The sequence below is a fragment of the Acanthochromis polyacanthus genome, chromosome 3 (assembly GCF_021347895.1).
Source record: "Acanthochromis polyacanthus isolate Apoly-LR-REF ecotype Palm Island chromosome 3, KAUST_Apoly_ChrSc, whole genome shotgun sequence".
Lineage (NCBI taxonomy): Eukaryota > Metazoa > Chordata > Actinopteri > Pomacentridae > Acanthochromis > Acanthochromis polyacanthus.
In genome coordinates, this window is record NC_067115.1 from 36,172,946 (window position 1) to 36,197,254 (window position 24,309).

The 24,309-nt window shown below is 40.4% G+C and overlaps 1 protein-coding gene across 1 annotated transcript in view; it reads left to right on the plus strand.

Moving 5' to 3' along the window:
- dchs2 (dachsous cadherin-related 2) overlaps positions 1-24,309 on the plus strand; it is a 41,633-nt gene that overhangs the window by 7,950 nt on the left and 9,374 nt on the right. Inside the window, exons 4-13 of the mRNA XM_051945828.1 lie at positions 1,114-1,350; positions 6,199-7,227; positions 8,095-8,282; positions 10,072-10,171; positions 10,254-10,423; positions 12,374-13,214; positions 13,936-14,175; positions 19,249-19,383; positions 22,633-22,842; positions 23,436-24,296. Coding sequence (XP_051801788.1) covers positions 1,114-1,350; positions 6,199-7,227; positions 8,095-8,282; positions 10,072-10,171; positions 10,254-10,423; positions 12,374-13,214; positions 13,936-14,175; positions 19,249-19,383; positions 22,633-22,842; positions 23,436-24,296 — 4,011 coding nt within the window. The remainder of the gene's footprint in view (positions 1-1,113; positions 1,351-6,198; positions 7,228-8,094; positions 8,283-10,071; positions 10,172-10,253; positions 10,424-12,373; positions 13,215-13,935; positions 14,176-19,248; positions 19,384-22,632; positions 22,843-23,435; positions 24,297-24,309) is intronic.

Sequence of the window (24,309 nt, forward strand, 5' to 3'; positions counted from 1 at the left end):
AGTTTGATGATATGAAACATTCAAGTGTGAGATATATTCAAAAATAGAATATTGCTGTAGGGGGACAAATACTTCCACAGCACTGTAAATCCACTCACTAGTCTTTTAGTAACTTCTAACTGGTGCCTCTGGTATTCAGGGATAAACAACGACTTACTTCATGTAAGTCCACGTGATATGATTGTCAGTGTCACCGCTCAGCAGGGGCGGTGCAGAAAGCCCGAAAGCTTTAGATGACCATGTGGCCGAGGGTCAGATACGATTTACACTCAGTGTAACACTAAACATTTAAAACACAGAAATTCATTCAAAGCTTCTAAGGATTAATGGTGTTTCTATCTGCAAACAGATGCTTTTCCAACTCAATATAGAAAATCGGGAGCTGTTTTGATTCTCTTAACTCGAAAATTGGAGTTTCTACAAGCTTGAGTTTTACTGCTGTGGGATTTCAGGGTAAATTTAAGTGAAAAAAATTAGTTCCATCTGTCATCACACAGCTGTCTGTTTACAAATAACAGTTAACTAATGGATTTATTTGTTACTGATGTTTTCTGTTACCAATCTGACTTTGAACAAAACAATTTTAAGTCAAGTCAGATTGGAAAATGGCTGAAAAGAGTTTTAAAATTGCACAATTCCTCATAGTTTTTTAAAATGAATTTCATTAATGAAATTTAATTCATTAAAAAAAATGCCCAGTATATTTTTCCAGAACCTAAGGTGCTGTATTGTAGCAACAACAGTTCAACACCTTCAGATTTTCAGCTTACATTGATACGAAAACATAGAAATCAGCAAATTATCCTCTTTGAAACAATAAACCATGCTTGTATGTTTTATTATAATGAGATATTTGAGTACCCAGCAGTTCAGCACCCCTAGATTTTCAGCTTACATTGATATGAAACAATAGAAATCAACAAATTCTCCTTTTTGAAATGCTGGAACCAGAGAAAGAAGAATAGTAGTCAACATAATCTGTTAATCATAGCACTTTTGGATTTCTGTTGATTTAATATTCTTAGTTCCAATCTCAACTTTTAAAAATAAAAAGAGAAAGTAGAAAAGTTAAATAAAGCTAAAACCAACTTAAAGTGGTTTCCTTTGCTGTAGGAATGCTGATCCTGACCTCCAGCCTGACCCATCTGGGCTCAGTCAGTGTGAAACTCTCCATAACAGCTCAGGACGGAGACGGTTTGACCACAGCCCGACCGGCAGACGTCACCATCAACGTTTTACGCAGCGTTCAGGCCCCAGCTGTGTTCCAGAGGTCACGCTACTCTTTCACGGTGCCTGAAGACGCACCGGTGGGGACGTCTGTGGGCACCGTGGAGGCCATCAATCCAACCGGTACGTGTGTTTTAGAGGGTCAACGGTATGGTTTTCCCATTATTAGTAGTAATCAAGGTTACAGAAAAGCAGTGTTTGGGCTTGAAATGTAAATTTAGAGGAACGTGAACTTCACTATGGTGAGTTTGTTATTATATAATTTACAGGTATTTGATTAAAAAGACCTCTTTTCAACATTGATTCACCTTTAGTGTTGATATTCTGTTAGTCGTGAGCAGTGACTGTATATAAAGATGGAAAAACCTTCTGGGACGTCCTGCACAAGTTTCCCAAAGAGCTGTTTTGAAGGATATTGTGCTGTTTCTCCTACCATCTAAACCATCCTAACTCCCGGCTAATCAAAAATAGGCAAAAAATTTAGATGTGAGTGGACCTGAGGTGGGCGATGCAAACATATTTTGGCCACTGACTGTCCTTTGAAAGTCCCAATCAGTCACTCAAGTGCCTTTAAATATGCTCACTTGAAACCGTAATACAATTTACACAAATGAGTTATATAAAGATGTACCTCCTGTACAGTCGTCATGAACAACAAATTAGCTGTAAAAACCAAAACTGTTTATTGTACCAGGTTGTAAACATGTTTATTTCTGGTGCAAAGTTGCAAATTTTTACATGGATGTCTTTAAGGACTGACTTGGTTTTGGGGTCAGTTTCAAGTGGACATTTGAGGAACTGCAGCTTTTTGAGACATTCATGTTCCAGCCCTTTAGGTTCCTATTTGCTCATGAAATGTCACATTTACACTTATTTTCCTAGAACTGCACTACTGACAGAGAAGGGTGACCGAGCCAAAGTGAGACACATTATAATTATTTATCCGCTCAGGAATCAGTTTTTAAAAAAAACAATGATACCAGTGATTGAAAAAATGCGGAATAACACCTAGTTTGGCTTGTTTTGATCTCCACAGTCAGATCGAAACTGATCTAGAACAGCAGGGTCAAATTAGAGGCTGATAATAGACACAGGTGAACAAATGTACAGTAGCCAAAGAGCAGAAAAAGCAAGATACTCAAGGAGTGTAGAGTGGCTTATAATATATAGACACATAATTTGTTTTCGGAATAACGCAAATTACATTTTGCACAAACTAGAAAATAATCTGAAAACAGAATCAGTCACAGACTTTTTAAACTATAAGAAATAAAAAGGAAACATTTGAAGTGAATCTGTACTCTATCAGCTATTACACTGAGGTTAGATATTGGGATTTCCTACTTATTTAAAAAGGCACTCTGAGGATTTTTGATTAGAAGACAATAGAAAATTTAAATTTAAAAAGTTTTAAATGTCCTCGGATTTCATTTTTAGCCAGGTGGAATACCTATTTCCTTTCCTTCTTTTCTGAGCTTGTATTTATCAGAATTCAGAATCAGAATCAAAAATACTTTATTGATTCCAGAAGGGAAATTGCTTATGTTATGACTAGCTCCCATTCAAAATCAGAAATATGAACAGTGCAAACTTAAGTATAAACTATGAATACAACCAAAAATATAAACATAAATAGAAAAATATGTACTAAAAATATAAACATAAGTAGAAGCAGTATAAGCATGAATGTAAAATGTGCTTTACTAGAAAATGAGTGTCATATACGGAGTAATAAGTGGGGTTTGTTTACACATAAATACGTAGTTATTGCAGTAAGTTATTGCACAATGGGGAAATTCATATTCTTCATTAAGATAACAGTAAAAGATATTTATCCAACTTTTTTCACCTGCTCTTAAATTTTAGGGAGCTGCAGAGGTCTAAGAAGTTGGTTAAGAGTAGATCCTAGATAACTGCAGTGCAACAGAGCCAAGTACAGCTTTATTTTTAGTGCGATCAAACGGTAAAACCCCAAGACATCAGCTGAATCAGCACAATTAAGAATAAAGTCGTTTTATTCTGGCATTTGATAGAACACTCTGTCTGTTTAATGTGTTTGCCGTGTGTCAGAAGTGCTTTAAAAGCAAAGAATAATGAAAATTACGCTTAACTTTCTTGTGATGTCATGATTTTGTGTTTTACCTTATGTTGTTAATTTAGTTGTTATTAAAAAAAAAAGATTTCATTGTGCAGCGTCAGTCTCACGGGGATTCGTGAAACTGTCACGTCAGTTTTTGTTTCGGTTTTGTGCGCACCAACACGATGTCGTCATGTTTTTCGTGCCGCTCACCACGAGCGAAACCCGCTGTGGTAATCATATCTGAAAGTGGTTTATACCGGCGGATTCATGACGATCTAAGCTGTCTATCGGCGTTTGCGGCCGCCGCTGCGGCCGCCGGACATTCTTTAAATTCCTATGCAAATTAGGCGGATTCATGACGATCTAAGCTGTCCATCGGCGTTTGCGGCCGCAAACGCCGATGGACAGCTTAGATCGTCATGAATCCGCCGGTATAAACCACTTTCAGATGTGATTACCACAGCGGGTTTCGCTCGTGGTGAGCGGCACGAAAAACATGACGACATCGTGTTGGTGCGCACGAAACCGAAACAAAAACTGACGTGACAGTTTCACGAATCCCCGTGAGACCGGGCTGCAACACACGTATGCTCTACCAGGAGGGCATGAAACTGCAAAAACTGAAAAAATTTTGTTAAGAGTGTACAGTATAAAAAAAACGCAGCTGTATCCCTGATTGTGGTTCTGAGTGTAAATGTGATCAATGATGAGAACTGAAAGTTGCAAAGTCATATATGATAATAAATGTGTCTTGTAGCTCACATGTAGCAAAAATACAGGTCAGGTTTTGAAACTTTAAACTGTGTGCAGGGATTTGCACCAGCTAAAGTAGAATGAACTCATAATCTGTAAAACAAAAACAGTGATTAACACTCTAAACAGTGGCTAGTTTCACTGTCAGTAATATTGTGCACAAACACAGCATTAAAACAGGATTTATCCTGACATATGATGGTGACAAAAACAATTCAGTAATCTGTCATTGCTCAAATCTGCTTCCAGACATGAAGAGACAGGCAGTAAATAAGAAGGCTGCAGTTTAATCTTTAATCCTCTTAAAGCCTCATGAAGTCATGACAGATAATAAAGGATCAAAGCCAGTTGTGTTGTACTTTATCTGCTCTCTGAAGGGTCAAACATGTCGTAAATGAGCGTAGGCTTTTTTCTCTTTATTTGTCAGTGTTATTAGAAACATTTCTGTTAATGTGTGTGAGTTTATGTATTTGCTTTCATAAGAGCAGGTAAAAGTGGACAACATTTTAGATATTGAAGGTGCAGGTATTATTTGATTTTTGTTTTTCTCTGTGGAGGGTTCCTCAACGCTCCAATTTTCCAGGATCATCCCTTCGCCATCCTTTTGTTTCTCCCTTCAGCAGCTGAACCACTTGGCCACACTAGACAGTCATTTAAGGATGTCTAATCGATTAACAGATTAAAGCTTCAACTTAAAGCGCAAACAACGGAACTGTTAGACAGGGGTCGGCCTCCGCTAAGCCCTTTGTTTGTTTCAGTGGTTTGTAGTCAGTGTTGAAGTGCAGCAAACACTCAGAGGGGATTAATGGGATCTTTCGACCTGCACTGTAATTACTTAATGCAGCTTAGTGTGAGTGTGCACAGTATGTTTCTCCACCCACTTTATACCTAATGTCTATATCCTTAAAATAACATGTAGTATCTAGACTTGACTCCACAAATTACTGAGCTGCACACTAACAAAGTGACTGTTCTGCTGTAACTTTACAATCTGATTAGCATGATGTAACATTTTTGAACTTGAAAACACTGCTTATATTTTTCACTTCTTTGTGAACTTGATATCCTTTTAACACCTTTGGGGGGGTTTCTTTACATTTGGCACAAATGTTCCCTTGGACTCAACGATAAAATTATTGGATTTTATAGCACAAAAAAAAAGGTCGCACTGTGACCTTTTTGGACAAAATTCAAGAATCCATTCGCTAATAATGACAATTTCACTTGAATGTCTAAAAGTGTAAAACAATGGCTTTTCACACCCAGAAGATCTGCAGAAATATATTTCTGACCGATATTCAACACCATAACTCAGAAACAGAAGAGATTGTGATCATAAGTCACATTTAATCAGACCTAAGTAAATAAAATTGTGCCACTAATGTTGGGAAAATGACCTGTTAAGTTGTCAGTCTCCGCTACAAAACATACACAACATGAGTCTGGACAATCATGCATGTGTGGTAGAGATATACAACTGCAATTCAACAATTCTAGTTTCTATTATTAAAACAGGATTAATTCTAGTTGGTCTGTGTGGAGGAATAATTATAAGTACGTTGTGGTTGAATTTCTTTAGCTTGTTTGTTTTTTTTAGTTATTTAAATTTTAATATATATTTTAATAAAGATTAAATGTGAGTGGAGGTGGGCCATGCAAGCATGTCTGGGCCACTGACAGCCATGCACTTAATTATCCACAACTTTACACCATAATAGAATTTACATGAATGAGTTGTATCAAAATGTACCTCCTGTAAGCTGTTTATTGTACCAGGCTGTATTATTTCTGCTGTAAAGTTGCACATTTTAACATGGGGGTCTATGGGGACTGACTTAGCCTCAAGTGGTCATTTAAAGAACTGCAGGTTTTTGACATCTGATTTTTAGCCCAGGTGGCTGCAGCTTGGTCATGAAACGTCAAATTTAGCCTTATTATCCTAGAACCACACTACAGACAGAGAGAGGCAAGACTCTTGTCTGAGATTACATTTTTTCACCGTTGGTCCATTGTCAGCAGTAATCTGACAAATTCCCAAAACTGAGACAAAAAGACCAAAGCTATGTACATTTTTCAATGCAACCACTGAAGCTTAGTTTTGTTTTCACATTTCAATGAGAAGCTGTTTGTCCTCACAGACTCCATGGAATCTGCATCTTACCGGATATCTTCTGGAGACCCTCAGAGTTTGTTCTCTGTTCATCCCAAGTCTGGTCTGATCAGCAACATCAAACCTCTGGACCACGAGTCTCAGCCAAACGCCCTGCTGGTCCTCCAGTGCTACACCGACTCCTCTCCTGTTTACAGCACCACACAGGTCAACATCACCATCGCTGACGTCAACGACAACGCCCCCATCTTCCCCAAACATAGCGACACCATCACAGTGTCACAAAACACTCCACCAGGTACAGTTTTGTTCATTGCCCATGCACATGACTACGACAGCGGCGCCAATGGGAGGGTGCAGTACTTCCTGAAGAGCAGCAGAAATGATACGTTTGTTGTCGACCACAACCTTGGAACAGTTACATTGAACCAGAGTTTGCAGGTGGACCGTCAGCAGAGCTACAGCCTGGAAATCGTGGCTGAAGATGAAGGAGAACATCCTCTGAGCTCCACGCTGACCCTCTTAGTGAACATCGACCGGACAGCTGCAGAGGACAGCCTGGCCTTCGAGACGCTGGTCTACCAGGTGGAGATCGGTGAAGGCTACCGGAAAGACTCTCGGGTCATCCAGGTGAGAGCACACCGGACTCGGGGAGCTCACATGTCAAACACGGGTCTCATTTACTCTTTGGAGGCTGAAGTTGGGTTTCCTCCGGCTCCTTTCCGGATCCACCCAAAGACTGGATGGTTGTATCTCTCCCAGAACCTCGACTACGAGACGGAGTCTCAGTATCGCTTTCAAGTGTTGGCTACGACCAAAGAGGTCTCACTGGCAAACACCACAGCTACAGCCTCAGTCATAGTGTTAGTGCTGGACATCAACGACAATCCCCCAGTGTTCAGCAGTGACGTTTACTACTTTACTGTGTCAGAGGGGTCTTCGCCACAGGGCCTGGTGGGAACAGTCAAGGCCGTCGATAAGGATTCTGGGAAAAACAGCCAGCTGTCTTATATCCTGCTCTCAGATGGGAAATTCTTCCGCATCAATTCAAAAACAGGTAAATCATCAACTCCATCCTTGACTTACTCTGTGTTTTTGCTGTGTTGTGCAGCTGAGAGTCTTTAGGGTCGTTCCGTGTGAACTCATTGACAGTGGTTGCTTGATCATCTCAGAATCTGTTGAAACTCTGTAGGAATGATCTTTGGCATCTGAAGCTGACATCTGAGCATTTTTTTTTTAGCTGAAAATCCAACATTTTCATAATTTTTACCCAATGGCAATTTTCAATAAATCATTCACAAATTGGAAATTGAACGAGATTCCACTTTCAGATGTCCACATCTCTTGAAGTATATTTCCTGGAGTCTTCACATTTTCAGGAGATGTTCAGAAGTTTCTGGTGATTGAACAGAATGCAGCAAATTTTGGCAAACAAGCTTCAGTTTTGTGCTTAAGACCTCTCAGATTCAGGATTTGTTCAAAGATTGCAAAAAAAAGGATTTTCATGATTTTCATGATCAGTGTTATTGTGAGAATACTGTCTGGATGACTTTACCAATGCTTAGAAAGCATTGAGGCTTGTTCGCCAGAATTTTCTGCATTCTCTCCATTTACCAGAAACTTCTGAAGATCTCCTGAAAATATGAAGACTCTAGGACGTATACTTCAAGAGATGTGGACATGTGAAACTGGCATCTTATTCAATTTCCAACCTGCAAATGATGTACTGGAAATTTCGATTGGGTGAAAAATTCTAAAAATGTTGGAATTTCAGCTAAAAAACTGGCAGATGTCAGTTTCAAATGCCAAAGATAGTTCCTACAAAGTTCCAAGAGATTCTGAGATGGGAAAGCAACTGACCTCCCCTAATCAAAGGTGGACTGAATGACCCTTCAATTTTTCTCTGCCTTTTCCGCCCATCCAGGTGAAATCATGAACTGGGTGGCGTTGGACCGGGAACAGCACGGCCAGCACAGTCTGAAGGTGATGGTGACAGATCAGGGTCACCCTCGACTCAACGCCACCGCCACCGTTCACATCCTCATCACTGACGTCAACGACAACGCTCCACAGTTTACACACCTGCCGGCCAGCAGAGAGCTCAGTGTGCAGGTCAGAAGGACTTTAAAGGTTTTCATCTAGATAAATGTCCTTTCAGCCAAATGAGGTAACACAATGGTGAATGAAATTATGTAAAATTTGTTGTATTTACAGTCTTAGAAATTTGTCTATTGCGACATCACTGTGCAAAATCACAAGCTCACACCACAGACTCCCTTTATGACTGAACAGTGAAACAGTTTTTCTTCTGTGTGATTCCCTTTTTGCTTTCTTGTATGGTTACCTCAAATAGCTCAAGACTTTTGGACCAAATCCCAACTACCAATCGACTGCCAACATTACACAAGTGACTTAGTTTAAGTCTCTGTGAAATTAGGTTTAAAAAGACACCACCAGTCACCAGACAAGCTGCCAAAGAAAACCAAAGATCTTAAAGGCTGCAACTTTAAGACTGTCTGTCTCTACAGTCATAAAAGCGCATATATTTTTCATATAAAAGGGATTGAAGCTGCTGATAAGAAAAAAAAATACTTATTTTCCCAATTTACCAAACAAATAATTCATTTTTGTTACTTGATTATTGGACACAGCTGAGTCACTCGTGGCCGTGAGGATCATAGAGTTATTTATTTTATTTTATTTTTAGAGTCTGGTGCAAACTAAGGACAATATATTTATTTATTTTGTTTTGGGTTTTTTTCGAGTCTGGTGCAAACAGTTTGTTGTGGTGAATTTTTAAATTAAAAAGACATGTAGAATAAAGTGATTCTGATGAATCCTCAGCATTTTAAGCTTAGATTGGAGAATATCTGTGTGTGAATGAGAAGGACCCAAGTGGAAGAGTGAGGTTACAGGGAGAAGAGATCAAGAAGGTGGAGGATTTTAAGTACTTAGAGTCAACAGTCCAGAGCAATGGAGAGTGTGGAAAAGAGGTGAAGAAGCGTGTACAGACAGGCTGGAACGGCTGGAGAAAAGTGTCAGGTGTGATGTGTGATAGAAGAGTTTCAGCTAAAATGAAAAGAAAGGTTTACAAAACTGTGGTGAGACCAGCCATGTTGTTTGGTCTGGAGACAGTGTCCCTGAGGAAAAGACAGGAGGCAGAGCTGGAGGTAGCAGAACTGAAGATGCTGAGGTTCTCTTTGGGAGTGACCAGGATGGATAGGATCAGGAACGAGTACATCAGAGGGACAGCACATGTTAGAGGCTTTGGAGATAAAGTCAGAGAGGCCAGACTGAGATGGTTCAGACATGTCCAGAGGAGAGAGAGTGAATATATTGGTAGAAGGATGCTGAGTTTCCCACTGCCAGGCAGGAGGCCTAGAGGAAGACCAAAGAGGAGGTTTATGGATGTGGTTAAAGAGGACATGAAGGTGGTTGGTGTGGGAGAAGAAGATGCAGCAGACAGGGTTAGATGGAGGCAATTGATTCGCTGTGGCGACCCCTGAAGGGAAAAGCCGAAAGGAAAAGAAGATTGGAGAATTGCACATCAAATGAGAACAGTTCAACAGCCATCAGAACATTGAAAATGCAACGATTTTGTCTGTTTTCAGTTTCTCACACTGATAAATGGCGACTTATCAGTGTGAGAAACTGAGCTACTTTGATTTGCTATTTGATTTGTTTGTAAAATTACTTTTAAAAGATTCTAAGGACACATTTCTCATCTGTGGGTTTGGATCAACAGTCATATGACCTAAAATAAATGGACACAAATGTTTTGTAAAGGAAAGAAAGAGTTTAGACTCAATTTACAAAAACACAGGAAAATGTCTTTAAGGTGTCGGTTGATGTTTTTGTCGTATTTATTTATGAATTCTGCATGTTCTTCTTTTTATTGCAGATTTGGGCTGGTTTACCAGCAGGATCACTGGTAACAAACATGTTTGCCAAAGATCTGGATGCAGGAGAGAATGGAACAGTTACTCATTCACTGGTTACAGGTGAGTTGGAAATATGTGTTTTAAATGTACAATATGTATATGTAGTGCCACTAAATAATGAGCCTTGCACATGTCTTCTCAGTTGGTTTAGAGGATGATGATCTCGGACACTTTGAGATCGACAGTGAAAGTGGAGACATCAGAACTACAGAACTTTTCACCCAGAACACTGAACCGTACTACAGTCTGAAAATCACAGCTAAGGACAGCGGAGCGCCGCCTCAGGAGGAGACGGCAGTCATCCATGTCCAGGTACAGTCTTTCCTTCACTACTATGATTTATGGCTTTCTGTAGTGAAATTTCTGCTGCATTGATGGTTTATTTAGTTCCAACTCAGTTTCAGAATTCAGTCTTGAAATTTAGTTACTTGTAGGAAACAGGAACCACAGAAATTCCATTTTTACTGCGTATATAACTCTTTTTATCACTGAATTAGCAAAGCAGAGAAAGTTTTGAGAGCCTTCCTGCATTTTAACCCCTTAAGCTTCAGTGTACCGCCGGCGGTACACCTACTAATTTGCATAGGAATTTCAAGAATGTCCGACGGCTGCAAACACGATTATACAAACACTATACGCCGATGGAAAGCTTAGATTCTCATGAATCCGCCGGTATAAACCACTTTCAGATGCGATTACTACAGCGGGTGAGAAAAACACATTTGTCCGACAAAAACGAATATTCATCCATCCGTTCTCTATACACGGCTTCAACGCACACAGCGCGACTCACATTTCCGGGTTCATTATTACACACAAAAAAAAGATTCCACAAAAAACAGCCATAATCCAACCTTTTACATCCAGATGACACAAGCCAGTAAACTATTTTGTCCAAAACATGTCCTGAAGTCGGTATAAAATCCCCGAATCGGTCATTTTCAAGGAAATGCACCTCGCGATGCCCGTCCAATATTCCCCGTATTTTTCGTAATTTTTTTTATTTAAAAATAGAATATTAGCGATTTTTTGTACTGAAAACGGCTGGAATTGACTGAAGCTTAAATGGTTTTAAAGGTCTTAGGACAAATTATTGTACAATTAGTCAGGTCAGTTTGATAAATATAGACCAAGATTCTATATTTCTTGACTACTGCTGCAACTGTGTTTCAGTTAATTACTCCACCAAGGAATGTGGCAGAGTTATGTGACGATGGGCGTACATTTGTCCTTCTGTTAATCTGTGCACAACATTACTCAAAAACAGACAAACAGATTTGGATGAAATTTTCAGGGAAGGTCAGAAATGATACAAGGACCAAGTGATTAGATTTTGGCAGTGATGCGGCTTATAGTCTGGATCCAAGGATTTGTTAAAGATTTGTCATTGTGAGATAGCGGCACGGCGTCACTGTAACTATGGTAACAAATGAACACTACTTCAACTGCCTGCTGATGATCACATGATTGCGAAATTGTGTGGGTGTTTCCGAGTCCTATCAATTCCCGCCGCTTGCTACGTATTTAGGTCACACTGTTTGGTATCCATGCATAACGTATACATGCAAAACACACGCCTGTCCTCAGCACAAGGTCATTTTGCATTTCTATTAAATGTCGACATTCTATGTTGACACGATTTCTTTCACAAATTTTTTCATGATTTCACCCGTCAGAAATGATGCAACGACTGAGCAGCCTTGGTTCAGTACTGTGCTCTCTGAGTGCTTTTCTTGTTTGGTTGTTTTTTTTGTAATTCACTGATCTGCCTGAATCCTCTGATGGTTCATAAACACTATACTCTCCTGTTCAACTTTGAAATAATGTGATTATTGAAAATCAATGTAGTTTTAGCCATGTTACAGTTATGTAACAAAGTTGTACCTACTTCCTCTGTATACTGTCTGCAGACACTATACAGAGATAAAGAAAAAGGAAAGACAATGTGATGGTTTTGGATAAGAAAAATCAAATCACTAAGTAAGTTTAAATTAGACAACAAGGGGAGATATTACTTTTATATGAGTTTTATTATAAAGTCTGTATTTAGACAACAAGGTGACATCATGCTCTGAATGTACAAACCTGTTTCATGCTGGGGAATTATTGTTCTCCAAATCAACACCAAAGAAAGATGTTTTATCTCTTTCGTGTGAACAACATTACACAGTTTGTGCACGTTACTGAATCTTTTAAAGTCATCCTTTTGTTTTCACCTGTTTCCAGAATCAGAATATGACATTGTGTGCTTTCCACCTGTAGGTTCATGGACTAGAGGCTCTGTATGGCCGCTCCCATCACCAGATTGTGAGACGTTTCCAGGTGAGGGAGGACACGGAGCCTGCGACCGTCGTCGGCTCTGCAAGAGTTTCAGACAAAGGCAGGTTTCATTATTCCATCACAGAGGGTGACGGCAGCGTTCACTTCGGTGTCGACGGCTCCTCTGGTGACATTTACGTCAACCAGCCGCTGGACTACGAGTCCGCCATGCAGTACTTCCTCGTGGTTCGAGCTGAGGATGTTGGCTCATCTCCCGGCGTGAACGTGTCCGTGCTGGTGACGGTGATGGTGGAGGATGTGAACGACCACACTCCCTGGTTCACTGACAAGCTGGTGATGTTTGGCCTGAGGGAGGATGCTGCTGTCGGATCGCTTGTGTTTGCCTTTCATGCCAGAGATGCTGATGGGACTTTTCCAAACAGCGCCCTGCGCTACTCCCTGACCTTTGACCCTGATGTCAGCAGGTCGTCGTCCCGCTTCCCCTTTCTGATGAACCCTTTTACTGGCAGCCTGACTGTGGCGGCGCCTTTAGACCGAGAGAGCAACCCCAGCTTTGCCTTCACGGTGACTGCCACTGACCAGGCCAAGAAGAAGGATGAGCAAAAACAAACATCGGTGACGGTTCAGCTCTTCCTGCTGGATGTGAATGACAACCGGCCGGTGTTTGTGTCGGCGGACACGGTACAGGTGATGGAGGACGCTGAGGTGGGAAGTCTGCTGCATCATTTTGTGGCCATAGATGGAGATCAAGGTGAAAACGGGGTCGTCTCCTTCTCCATTATGGCTGGAAACAAAGGATTCTTCACACTGGAGGAGAAAACAGGTAGAGTTTGGCTTTTGCACATTGGAAATCTACATGAGACCCCTGTCTTAACTAAAGCTTCATTGTTGTGAAGATGGATGGATGGATGGATGGATGGATGGATGGATGGAGAGTTTCTCTCTTTCCTCCAATGTGTAATATGGCTTTTTTGTGCATGTAAAAGGTCTGACACCTTACAAAACTCATCTCTGTCAAAACACAGCTCCCGAACTGTCTTAAACACCCCATTCTTACTTCAGTAGTTGTAACTTTTCATTAATAGAATGTTTTTGATATTTGCATGGATGGATGGATGGATGGATGATAGATAGATAGATAGATAGATAGATAGATAGATAGATAGATAGATAGATAGATAGATAGATAGATAGATAGATAGATACTTTAACCATCCTCTGGTAAATTCAAGGTTAAATATGTACTTGTTCTTTAAAATTTAATGTTTTTTTCATTTAAACGGTCAAAGTAGGTACATCTGTTGGCCTATTATAAACATCTTAAGCGATTTGACTAATATTTTGTCATTTTAGGGACCTTATAGACTTATTAGAATACTTTTAGATGTACAAGCAGTTTCTCTTTTCATTTCCATCATATTTACTGTTTCAGCAGGATTTTTCTTTGTTAAAATTCTATCTTTTTTACACATTTTCATCCCTTTCATGTTGGTGTGTCAGTGTTTCTTCAGGCCGTCATGTCTAAACTCTGTCGTCCTCTTTAGGCCTTTTGTTCCTTTCAGCCCCTCTGGACTACGAGACACAACGTTTCCACCGCCTGACCGTCCGAGCAGTGGATCGCGGCCTCCCCTCGCTGTCGTCCACGCAGACCCTGACAGTGGAGGTGGGCGACGTGAACGACCAGGCGCCGGTCTTCAGTCAGAGCATCTACAACGCCAGTGTGGCCGAGAACAGAGACCCTGGAGAACCTGTGGTCAGAGTCTCTGCCACCGACGAGGACTCAGGTAATGACTATTAGCAGTTAGCGTCATATTCTTTTTTTGTTTGGTTTCTTATTGGTTCAGACTGAATACTTTCTCAAGTATCAATTCTTTCAAAACACTGAGGATGATGAGCCACATGGGTTTGTCCAATTAATTACTAGTATTAAATATTTATCATGCTATTAAAATAATAGCCAAAGATTGTCACTCTATTGTAGTTTTTCTTTCTGAATTCCAAGCAGATTCTGGGTGTTTTTGTTCCTGTCACATTTTAAGTGACTATGGGTTTATTTTTCTCTGGAAACATCTTACATATGGCTAAATGAGATTCTCTCAAAAATGTCTTCTGTGCTGCAAGACAGCTAAAATGCCAAACATCATTAAAAGAGAGAGAGAGAGAGAAATGAAAGCTGAATTTCCACCTGTAATTGACATGTACAGCATTTCTCAGTGTCACCAAGGATGCTGTCAATATTTATAACTGTAGGCAAATCATCATTTCAACATTTTTCTTTTGTTTCCATACTTCTCATGTCTGCTCTGTGCAAGCACTGGCTGTAGTTCAATCTAGTTCCCTGAAAAAAACAAATAATTTTTCACATGTGACTGCTGCTTGTAGCTGAGTCACAAATGGCTCAAATCAGAGTTACCGATCCATCTAGTGGTCTCCATCAGAGAATATCGTCTTATCGTGAATCTATTGGGTATGGTTGCGTTATAACTTGAAGTTGAGCTTTCGTATTTATGTTAGGTGATGAGAACTGAACCAGTTAAACTCACCAGGTAGGATGAAGTTTAAAGCTGTGAGAAAGAAACTAACTTGTAACCGGAGCTGAAGTTGGGCTAATTTTCCCAAACCATGTTCGTGAATTTGTGTTTTTTTGACAGGCGATCACATATTTAATTTTCTCTAATCCAGTGTTTTTTTTCTAATTTATGTGCTGTGTATGTTTTTACAAAGTTGGTAGGTTGAGGAAAAGAAAGTATGAATTGAATGAACATGGCAACACCATGAGCTCAACAAAGTCATCATCCACAGATTACGGGTCATTTCTGCTTCACAGATATGGCACATGTTGCCATTCTGCTGATTTTCCTGTTGCTTCTCCTATTTTATGGCATTTTTGTTGTTTCTTTAATGTTTAATTGACGGTGCCTTCTTGTAGAAATGTGTGGTTTTGGGTTGCACTGATAAGATTTACCCAAAAAACTGAAAGAAAATTCCTGGAAAATGGTAACACAAATAAATCAAGGAATCTTTTTCTTTCAGAGAGCAGACTTATGTTATATTTAGAATCATTTTAGCATTGAAATTTAGCCTGAAATATCCTCCTGTTGACTTGGCCGTGGCAGTTTGCCTCCAAGGAGCCTAGATGGCAGCACTAGCATGTATCCTCAAAGTCCGGTAGCCTCAAATCAGAGATCCAGTGGGCTTTACACCACAGTGATACATGAAAATAAAATAGCAGCTGGCAAGCTGCAAAAATAATGGTATATTTTAATAATAATGTAGGATTGAATGGATTAGTTTCTCAAGTAATAAAGTAGTAAAAAGAGGAAATTCTCTGACAACTTGTTCTGTGTAACAGTCGGTGTTATTTTTGCAGCACAGTACCACATGACTAAATCCAGCGTGCCACGGCGAGTCCCTGCCATGGTTTGGTTGAACTTTCTTCACGCTTAAAATCAAGGTTACCGTTAGTTTTTCTTCCCTCCATTAGCAGTTTAATTGAATCCAACCCCTGCCCCCTTTTCCTCTTCCAGTTTGTGTCTTTTTCCCGCGAGCTCCGTTCATCGTACGTCCCACCAAATCTGACCCCCTAATCATTTTCACAAACCTACACATCACTCCTGTTTATTTTAACACGCAGGGCCCCCGACATCACATTTGGTCTCGTCATGTTGACAGCGGGAGTCTCTTTAAATCCTGGAGGTGGGTACAGGAGAGGTTTTCGATGTGAACTAACATTCTTGGGGGTGAGAATTGTCCAAGAACAGCAAGCACATGGCTCCTCTGGGAGATTTGAAAGGTCCTCTCTCATGATGATTTCCATAATCTAAGCCATCTGTGCCAATAGGCGCCGTGTTTTCATCTGTTCTCCTCGGATCGCCTCGTCTGGCAGCTCGGCCTGCTCTCCCACCAGTCTTATTTCATTGTCATTTGTGCTGCTTTTTTTTTTTTTTTGTCACCAAAGATGACCGTTGTTTTGTTCCTGTCTCTGTGTCCAGCAACAGGTGTCCTGGATTCCACTTTGTTGAACAAGTGTTTATATGTTCTGAGGGATTTTATTTGATGAGTAACGGTGCTGTCTGTGGAATCACAAGAAGACAGATGGAGTTTCTTTATTCATACACTAGATGGTAGATGATGTTAAGATTTGATAAATGTATTCTTGTCGATTGGGGCTCTTTTTCTGCTAAAACTTTTAATCATCAAAAGTATAAAAAATTTGCAGAAAAATTGAGGAATATCCGGTATGATCTTATGTTTCACACGGTAAACTTAAGGTAATGAGTTTGGTTGCTTTTCTGCAGTGACAAAATTCCAAACAAAATATTCACAAGTTGCAAAAATTAATTAATGAAAGGCGCATCTGACCCATTACACATTTTTTTCTCTGCTGTCTGACAAGCAATGTCATTGAAAAAGCAATGGCTAAATAACAGGCTGATGAAGTGATGCGCTTAAAAATCAATAGTGTATTTGTCAATAAAACGTAGTATTACAAAAAAAGAACAACCTACGTTTTTCAAAACAAGCAAACAGGGTTCATAGGATCACAGCTGAGCACTCTGTGGAGCATCTTGACATTCATAAATGGTTGCTCAACACTCTTTTATAACACATTTTCTAATGGATCAGGAGGCGATCCATTTAAAAAAAAAACACCAACATTAATTGCATTACCGACACCAAAGAGCAGGAGTTCACTCACATTTTAAGAAAAATGCATTTTTTTTGCTTTGAAAAGCAAAAGCTATGCACTCCGCTGTAGCAACCCCATAGAGCCAGTTATTCCTATAGGAGGCTAATGCTTTAGCAGAAAGCAGAAATGACAGTGATGGTTGAGCAAATGCATCAACATGATACAGATTTTTCTTTGGTTTTTTTTTTTTTTTTTTTTTTTCAACCTCTGCGCTGTTGTTGCAGAAGAGCTCTTGTACCACTGAAGCCATTTATGTAGGAGATCAAGGGAGAGTCGCACTGTTCAGTTGCATTTTTATCAGTTTCTGAAGACGTCTTCTGATACTGGGATGATGAAATATTGTGCTGCAGCTGCTGGGAAACTAATGTGAACTTTTTAGTGATCGCATGGCTCCAAACAGAAGAACTTTGACATGACCACTAAATAGAAGAACCAGGAGTCGGTCATTTTTCCTCCTATAGTTCTGTTTCCAATTAGACTTTCAGATAAGGACAGTCTGAAATAGGAGCAGCAATAAACATGAACTCAGCTGATGAGGTGCTAAACTGACATCTGACTAACAAACTGCAAATATCAAGACTAAAACTCAGTTTTTCTGGAGAACATGAAGTGTCATGCTGTTTTAGATCTACATGCTGTATAGTATTATACAAAATATGAGTTACTGAGGTTGTACACTACCGTTCAAAAGTTTGAAGTCACTTAGAAATGCTTTTTACTTTTGAATAAAAAACATTTTTTTCAATGAAGAAAACATTAAAATAATCAGAAATACAGTTTAGACATTGTTAATGTGACAAATAACTATTCTAGCTGGTAACAGCTGATTTTAATGGAATATCTCCATAGGGGTACAGAGGAACATTTCCAGCAACCATCACTCCTGTGTTCTAATGCTACATTGTGTTAGCTAATGGTGTTGAAAGGCTAATTGATGATTAGAAAACTTTTGTGCAATTGTGTTAGCACATGAATAAAAATGTGAGTTTTCATGGAAAACATGAAATTGCCTGGGTGACCCCAAACTTTTGCATGGTAGTGTATGTACAGTATGTAGGTCTGACAGTCAACAATGACTAGCTTGTATCCTTAACAGTAGGACATACAGTGTGATCTCCTCTTGGTAGTTGCTGTCTAGTAGGCTACAGACTTGGTGCTATAACTTTATCAATCACAAATATAGTAAGAGTATGAGCAGAACTTTAATTTTTCTTTTTTCTTCTTGAGTACAGTTGTATGAAAAAAGTATTGGAATGTAGTATTAGCTTTACACTAGATGTAACAGACCCATGTCTTCCAAAAGTTCCACTTTTGACTCATCAGTCCACAGGATGTTATCACAAAAATCTTGGAGCTCATCCAGACATTTGTTTGTAATTACCAGATATACCTTTATGTTGTTTTTGCTCAGCAGTGGTTTGATCCTTGCAATGCTCTCATGGATCCATTTTCTCCCAGAGTCTTTCTTATTGTAGAATCATGTAGACGGACCTTAACTGAGGCCAGTGAGGTCTGCAGATCTTTAGATGTTTGTCTGGGTTCTTTTGTGACCTCCTGGATTAGATGGTGAAGCTCTTAGAGAAATATTGGTCATCAATCCACTCCTGGGAAGGTTCCCCACTGTTCCATGTTTCTCCATTAGTGGATAATGTCTCTCACTGTGGTTCTTTGGAGTCTCAGAGCCTCAGCAATGCCTTTGTAGTCCTCCAGACTGATAAATGTCAATGACTTTGTTTCTCATCTGTTCTTGAATTCCTTTAGAATGTGGCATCATGTGCTGCTTTTTCAGACCCTTTATCTACTTCTCAGTGCCAGACAGGTTCTATTTAGTGATGTTTCGATTCAACAAGCCTGGTATAATCATATGTGAGTGTGGATGGTGAAACTGAACCCAACTGCTGAATGAATTTGGTCATTAGGTGGATTGGTAGCTAAGTGAGCAATTACTTTTTCAAATAGAGCAAGATGGACTGGACAGCATTTTTCCTTCAATCAATAAAATCATGATTTACAAATTATGTGTTGTGTTTTCTTGGGTTATATCTGTCTTATATTGAAATTAATTTGATGATTTGTAACAAGTGTAACAAATACACAAAAATCGGAGAATTCTGAACCGTATTTGCTTTGACGTCGGTAACAGTGTTCACCTGTTTCTGTCCCTCAGAGGAGAACGCTGTGGTGTGGTACAGTCTGCTGGCGGGTCCCGGCTACGAGCTGTTCAGCATCAACCCGTTCACTGGTCTGATCACCACCACCTCCTACCTGGACAGAGAACAACAGCAACACTTCACTCTAAGAGGTACAACACATGAACACACACCTGTTACACCTGAGTGACTCACCACCATTGTCAAATCCTGTTTTGCTGATTTTTATCGTTTGTCACTTCACTTTCAAGGTTGCTTATTATTTTATATTTAAGATGAGATAAGATGAGACACGGGCATTTAATTACAGGTTTTCCTTAGTATTTTATCATAGATGATCTCTTTCTTGGCTGAAATAGAACATGTCTGCAAATAATTTTGATAAACATGTATGTCGTAAAGGTGGACTGGATGTTTTAGCTGTCAAGTAGGGATAGACCAAATACCGGCCTCATAATTATTGTGGCTGATATTTAGCCTTTTTCTGATTATTGGTATCAGTATTTTTATTGACCAATTACTGATAAATTAAATGTGCAACTTCAGATCTGATGCAGCCTTCTCTCTCTGTGTGTGTCATCACTCTGTGGTCTCAGAAATGTCTCTCAAGCAGCAAAAACTGAACAAAAACACAAACCAAGAAATTAGCAACTCTTGTAGTGGCTAAAGCTATGCTAACAGCTTGTGGCTAAGCTAGAAGGTAGCCACAGATTAGCCTGAAACAGAATTTGGAAAACAATAGTTAACTAGAAAAGCACTCGGAGAGCGCATACCTGGCGGCCATCTCTCAATTGTCCTTTGACCTTCAAAAAAATCCTGGATCCAGACGGTGATCCGGATCACCTCCAAAATCTAATTGTTACTTTTGCTCTTCCGGATATTATGTAAAAATTTGGTGAAAATCCATCCATGACTTTTTGAGTTATGCTGTTAACAGACAAACAGACACACACACAGACAGACAAACAAACTCCGCTGATTACATAACCTCCTGGCGGAGGTAATAATGCTTTAAGATCTGTACCTGAGTGGACAATTAAAGTGACAGAACAGTGAATGCTCAAGAAAATAGTGAAGAACAAAGTGACAATTCTGATCAAGACAAACTGATCAATTTTGACAGCATCCTAATTTAGTCACTTCTATTTCATTTTACATATTAAGTTTCAGTCACACTTATAAATGAACAAATCTAGTTATGAATGACAAGTTCTCTGCTATCACATGGTGTTAAAACAATGCATTTAATGTACATCGATTCCAAGTATCGGTTTTTGTCCTTCCTTGATTAACAGTAATCGGCATCAGTAAAACTCGTATCGGTTGATCTCTACTATTGAGCATATTTTATTGTAATGTGCTGGATGCGGATTGGAAGTATCAGCCTGCTATTGTCCACACATTTCACATGACTTTCTTGTCTTGTTCTGCTGTCTGTGTAATACCCTTTACTGCAAGAAACAACATCATCAACTTCCAAGCAGAAACCTACATGTTGAAAATTTAGATGTTTGCATAAGGTTTGAAATCTCAAATAAAGCCATCCTGACCGTGTTCAACTCTGCCCGAGACCAATGTGCAAAGATACACAACACAACAGAGATGTTTTCCCTCTGTAGCAGAATGATAGTAAGTTGCAGTCAGACCATTCTGCACAGCGCTGTGTTAGCAAAAGAGAATGGTCTGACTATGCGAGACTAACATATTTCCATAGCAGCTACCAGATTTCCCATCTCTCTTTTTTTACCCACATGACTTTCCCTGTGTCTTGTGCATGAGCTCAAATGTGACCTTATTGGCTCTTAAGGTCACATATTTTATAAATAAGATTATTTAACTATCATCAAGTAATTACATGAATATTCAAGTTACAGTGTGTCATTATTGGCCTGTTTTACCTCAACAGGCGAGTTACTGATTGATCACATCGTAGGTTTGTTTAGCTGCCATTAATTAGAGCACCATATTGCAGCATCAATGGACCAAAGAAAACCTTGTGAGCTTTTACAAGCTGGGAAACATATTAGCGACAAATGCTCCAAAAATCAGAAATCTGTGCAGATTTGTGTGACTGCAGCTCGCCAGGCTGAGGCGAGTTTTCTATCCAGCAGCTGGACACATTTAGAGTCCATCTTCAGATTCAAATGTATTGATATGCTCTATCATTGTATCATCAGCTGTTCTGGGGAAACTTAATGAAATCCTTACATTCATGATAGGAACACAACCAACTGTGGGATTCTTTTTCTTTTTTACAATGTTCCTGCTGAGCTGCATGTTTACGTCAGTACTTGGCCACGATCGTCACACTGAAGGGTTACACAAATATCAAATGGTGTCTTAAAAAGAGCTGAAACCAAACACATAAAGTAGCCTTTTACAGTCTCTATTAAACATGGACATTTCTTATTCCCTTCCCCTCTCTGTTTCTCATTCTCTGCCCTCCCTCTTGTCATGCTTCACAGCCAAAGTCATAAAGAATTCAAGGTCTGCCCTCTGCATGAGGGCAGCGTTATTCAGCGGATTGATTTATGTTAAGGAAACAGTAGACCTTTAAAAGGCTGAGCTACAGTATATCTAACCTCTGCTGACTGCCTCACTCTTTTGAAGTGTTTGCTTTTACTCTCACATGGGTGCACTCACTAATTACAGTGAACTTATTCTGCAATGTTTAGTGATAAAAATGCTGTCAGATGTTTTAGCATAATATTTTTTCAGTCACCAGCATGATGAACAATTAAATCCAATAATAAAATATAATAACAGGAAAGTCTGAACGTCTTGAAGTTGTGCCAGAGTCACACAGAGCTTATTGGGAAATACCGAAGTATGTGGAGACAATTTTCTCTGGCTGCACATGAATTTGGAAAGTTCTTTTCAGTTCGTATTAAAAGCTGTCTCTGGATACTTTATGTTGACAGGATTTTTTCCTTTTGTAGAGCTTGTACTGCTATTAAAAGTTGAATCTGGCCTCAGTCTTTGGTCAGCAGATATGGAACCAATAAGTGTCTCACTGCCGTGCTTTGAAACTTAGACTACAGAGGAAAACTGTCAATTTCTATCCCCTGTTACATGTAATATTTATGTTTTTAATAATGAATTGCTGCTGACTGAGCTATTATGATAAGAGGATGCTGCCACTCTGAGCTATTTATCGATAGTTTGGCGTCAGTCGATCACTTCGGTTGAGACTGAATCTATGTTCAATCTCTACTGAATGAGGCAAAATGGCAAAAAAGCAATCTTAAGGGAAGACAGAGATTGACAGAAACTGTTCTTCATAACAAGAACGCTGCAAACATAGAATATATAGTTTCAAGGGTTTTTTGAAATGTTGTGACCCAGCAAGAACAAAAGATGAGAAATCATGAGAGTAAATTCGTTCTGATTCCTGTTTGCAGTTCAGGCTCGTGACAGCAGCACTCGTCCACTTTCCGGCACCGCCACAGTGCTGTGCTCTGTGCTGGATGAAAACGACAACCCTCCAGAGTTCATGCAGTCGTCGTTCCGCATCAGCCTGCCGGAAAACCTTCCTCCGGGGGTCGTCCACACTGCCCAGGCCTCAGACCCTGACCACGGAGAAAACGGCACAATACACTACTCCATACTAGGTAAAGAACCCAGATGTTGTTTTTGCTCCATAGGTTCTGCTTTTTCCTCTCTCTCTGTCTCTCTGTCTCTTATTTGTTGTCCTTCTGGCTTTCCTTCATTCTCACCCTAACTGGTTGAGGCAGATGACACCCCCACCCCCCCCACCCCACCCCCACCCCCACCCCCCCCACACACACACACACCCAGTTTATCTTTCTTTCCTTGACGCTCACCCTAACCAGGCTGAGGGAGGGTGGACGTCTGCTTTGACCGGTTAGGGTAAGAATAAAGAAAGTAAAGACAAACAGACAATCAATGACTTCATGGATTGATGTTGAACTAATGTACTTCCGTAGTTGTGCACATATACACCCCCTGTCAAAAGCTTTAGGACGCTTTCTTATTAAAATAAATGAGAAAGCGTCCTAAAACTTTTGACAGGGGTGTATATGGATTATTACTAGCATCTCAGGTGCGCTGACTTCTGGTTTTACCTGGATGTGAGTGCTTAGAAAACTGTCCAAGCATCTAACCGCTCATGTTGGGCTACATAGCAGAAATGTTCCAAGATATCAGAAGCGACTCTTGTGACCACATCTCTGATTGTCTCCAGGTGAGGACTACAGAGGTCGGTTCACCATCAACAGCCACACAGGTGACATCAGTACCACGCAGCTCCTTGACCGGGAAGAAGCTCAGAACTACACTCTCACCATCCAGGCCCGGGACTATGGCCCCATCCCGCTCAGCTCCTCCACCCAGCTCCAGCTGGTGCTGCTGGACCAGAACGATAACATCCCCTCCTTCAGCCGTAAGAGTTACCACGCCTCCATCAGCGAGGGCTTACCTGCAGGGACTGAGGTCCTGCGGATCGGTGCCTTCGATCCTGACGAGGGATCCAACGGAGATGTGACCTACTCCCTGACGGACGACAGCAGCCAGGGCGCCTTTTCAATAGACGCCTTCACCGGAACGATTGTCACCACCAGGTCTCTGGACAGAGAGAACAGAGCTCAGTACACTCTCAGAGCCGTGGCCACCGACAGCTGCTCTCAGGGCCCACTGAGCTCTGTGGCATTAGTGACCATACAGGTGGAGGACGTGAACGACAATATGCCAGTCTGCGACCAGAATCCTTTCAACGCGTGGGTTTCCATGAGGACTCTGCCAAACCAGATAGTTACCACAGTGGTGGCAACAGATAGTGATCAGGGGGAGAATGGGACAATTCAGTTTATGTTGTCTGATGAGGAAAATCTGTTCGATATCAACGGCGAGTCAGGAGAGATTTCACTAAGGAGGCGAGTGAGAGCAGGTTTCTCTGGGAGGAAGCTGCAGGTTGAGGTTTCAGACCGAGGACGTCCTGCTCTGACCTCCACCTGCCTGGTTTTCATCCATCTGAAGGGAGAACACGAAGGACTCCAGTTCACAAACAAAGTGTATAACGCTTCTGTCAAGGAGAACAGCAAATCCGGTACGTTTTATCA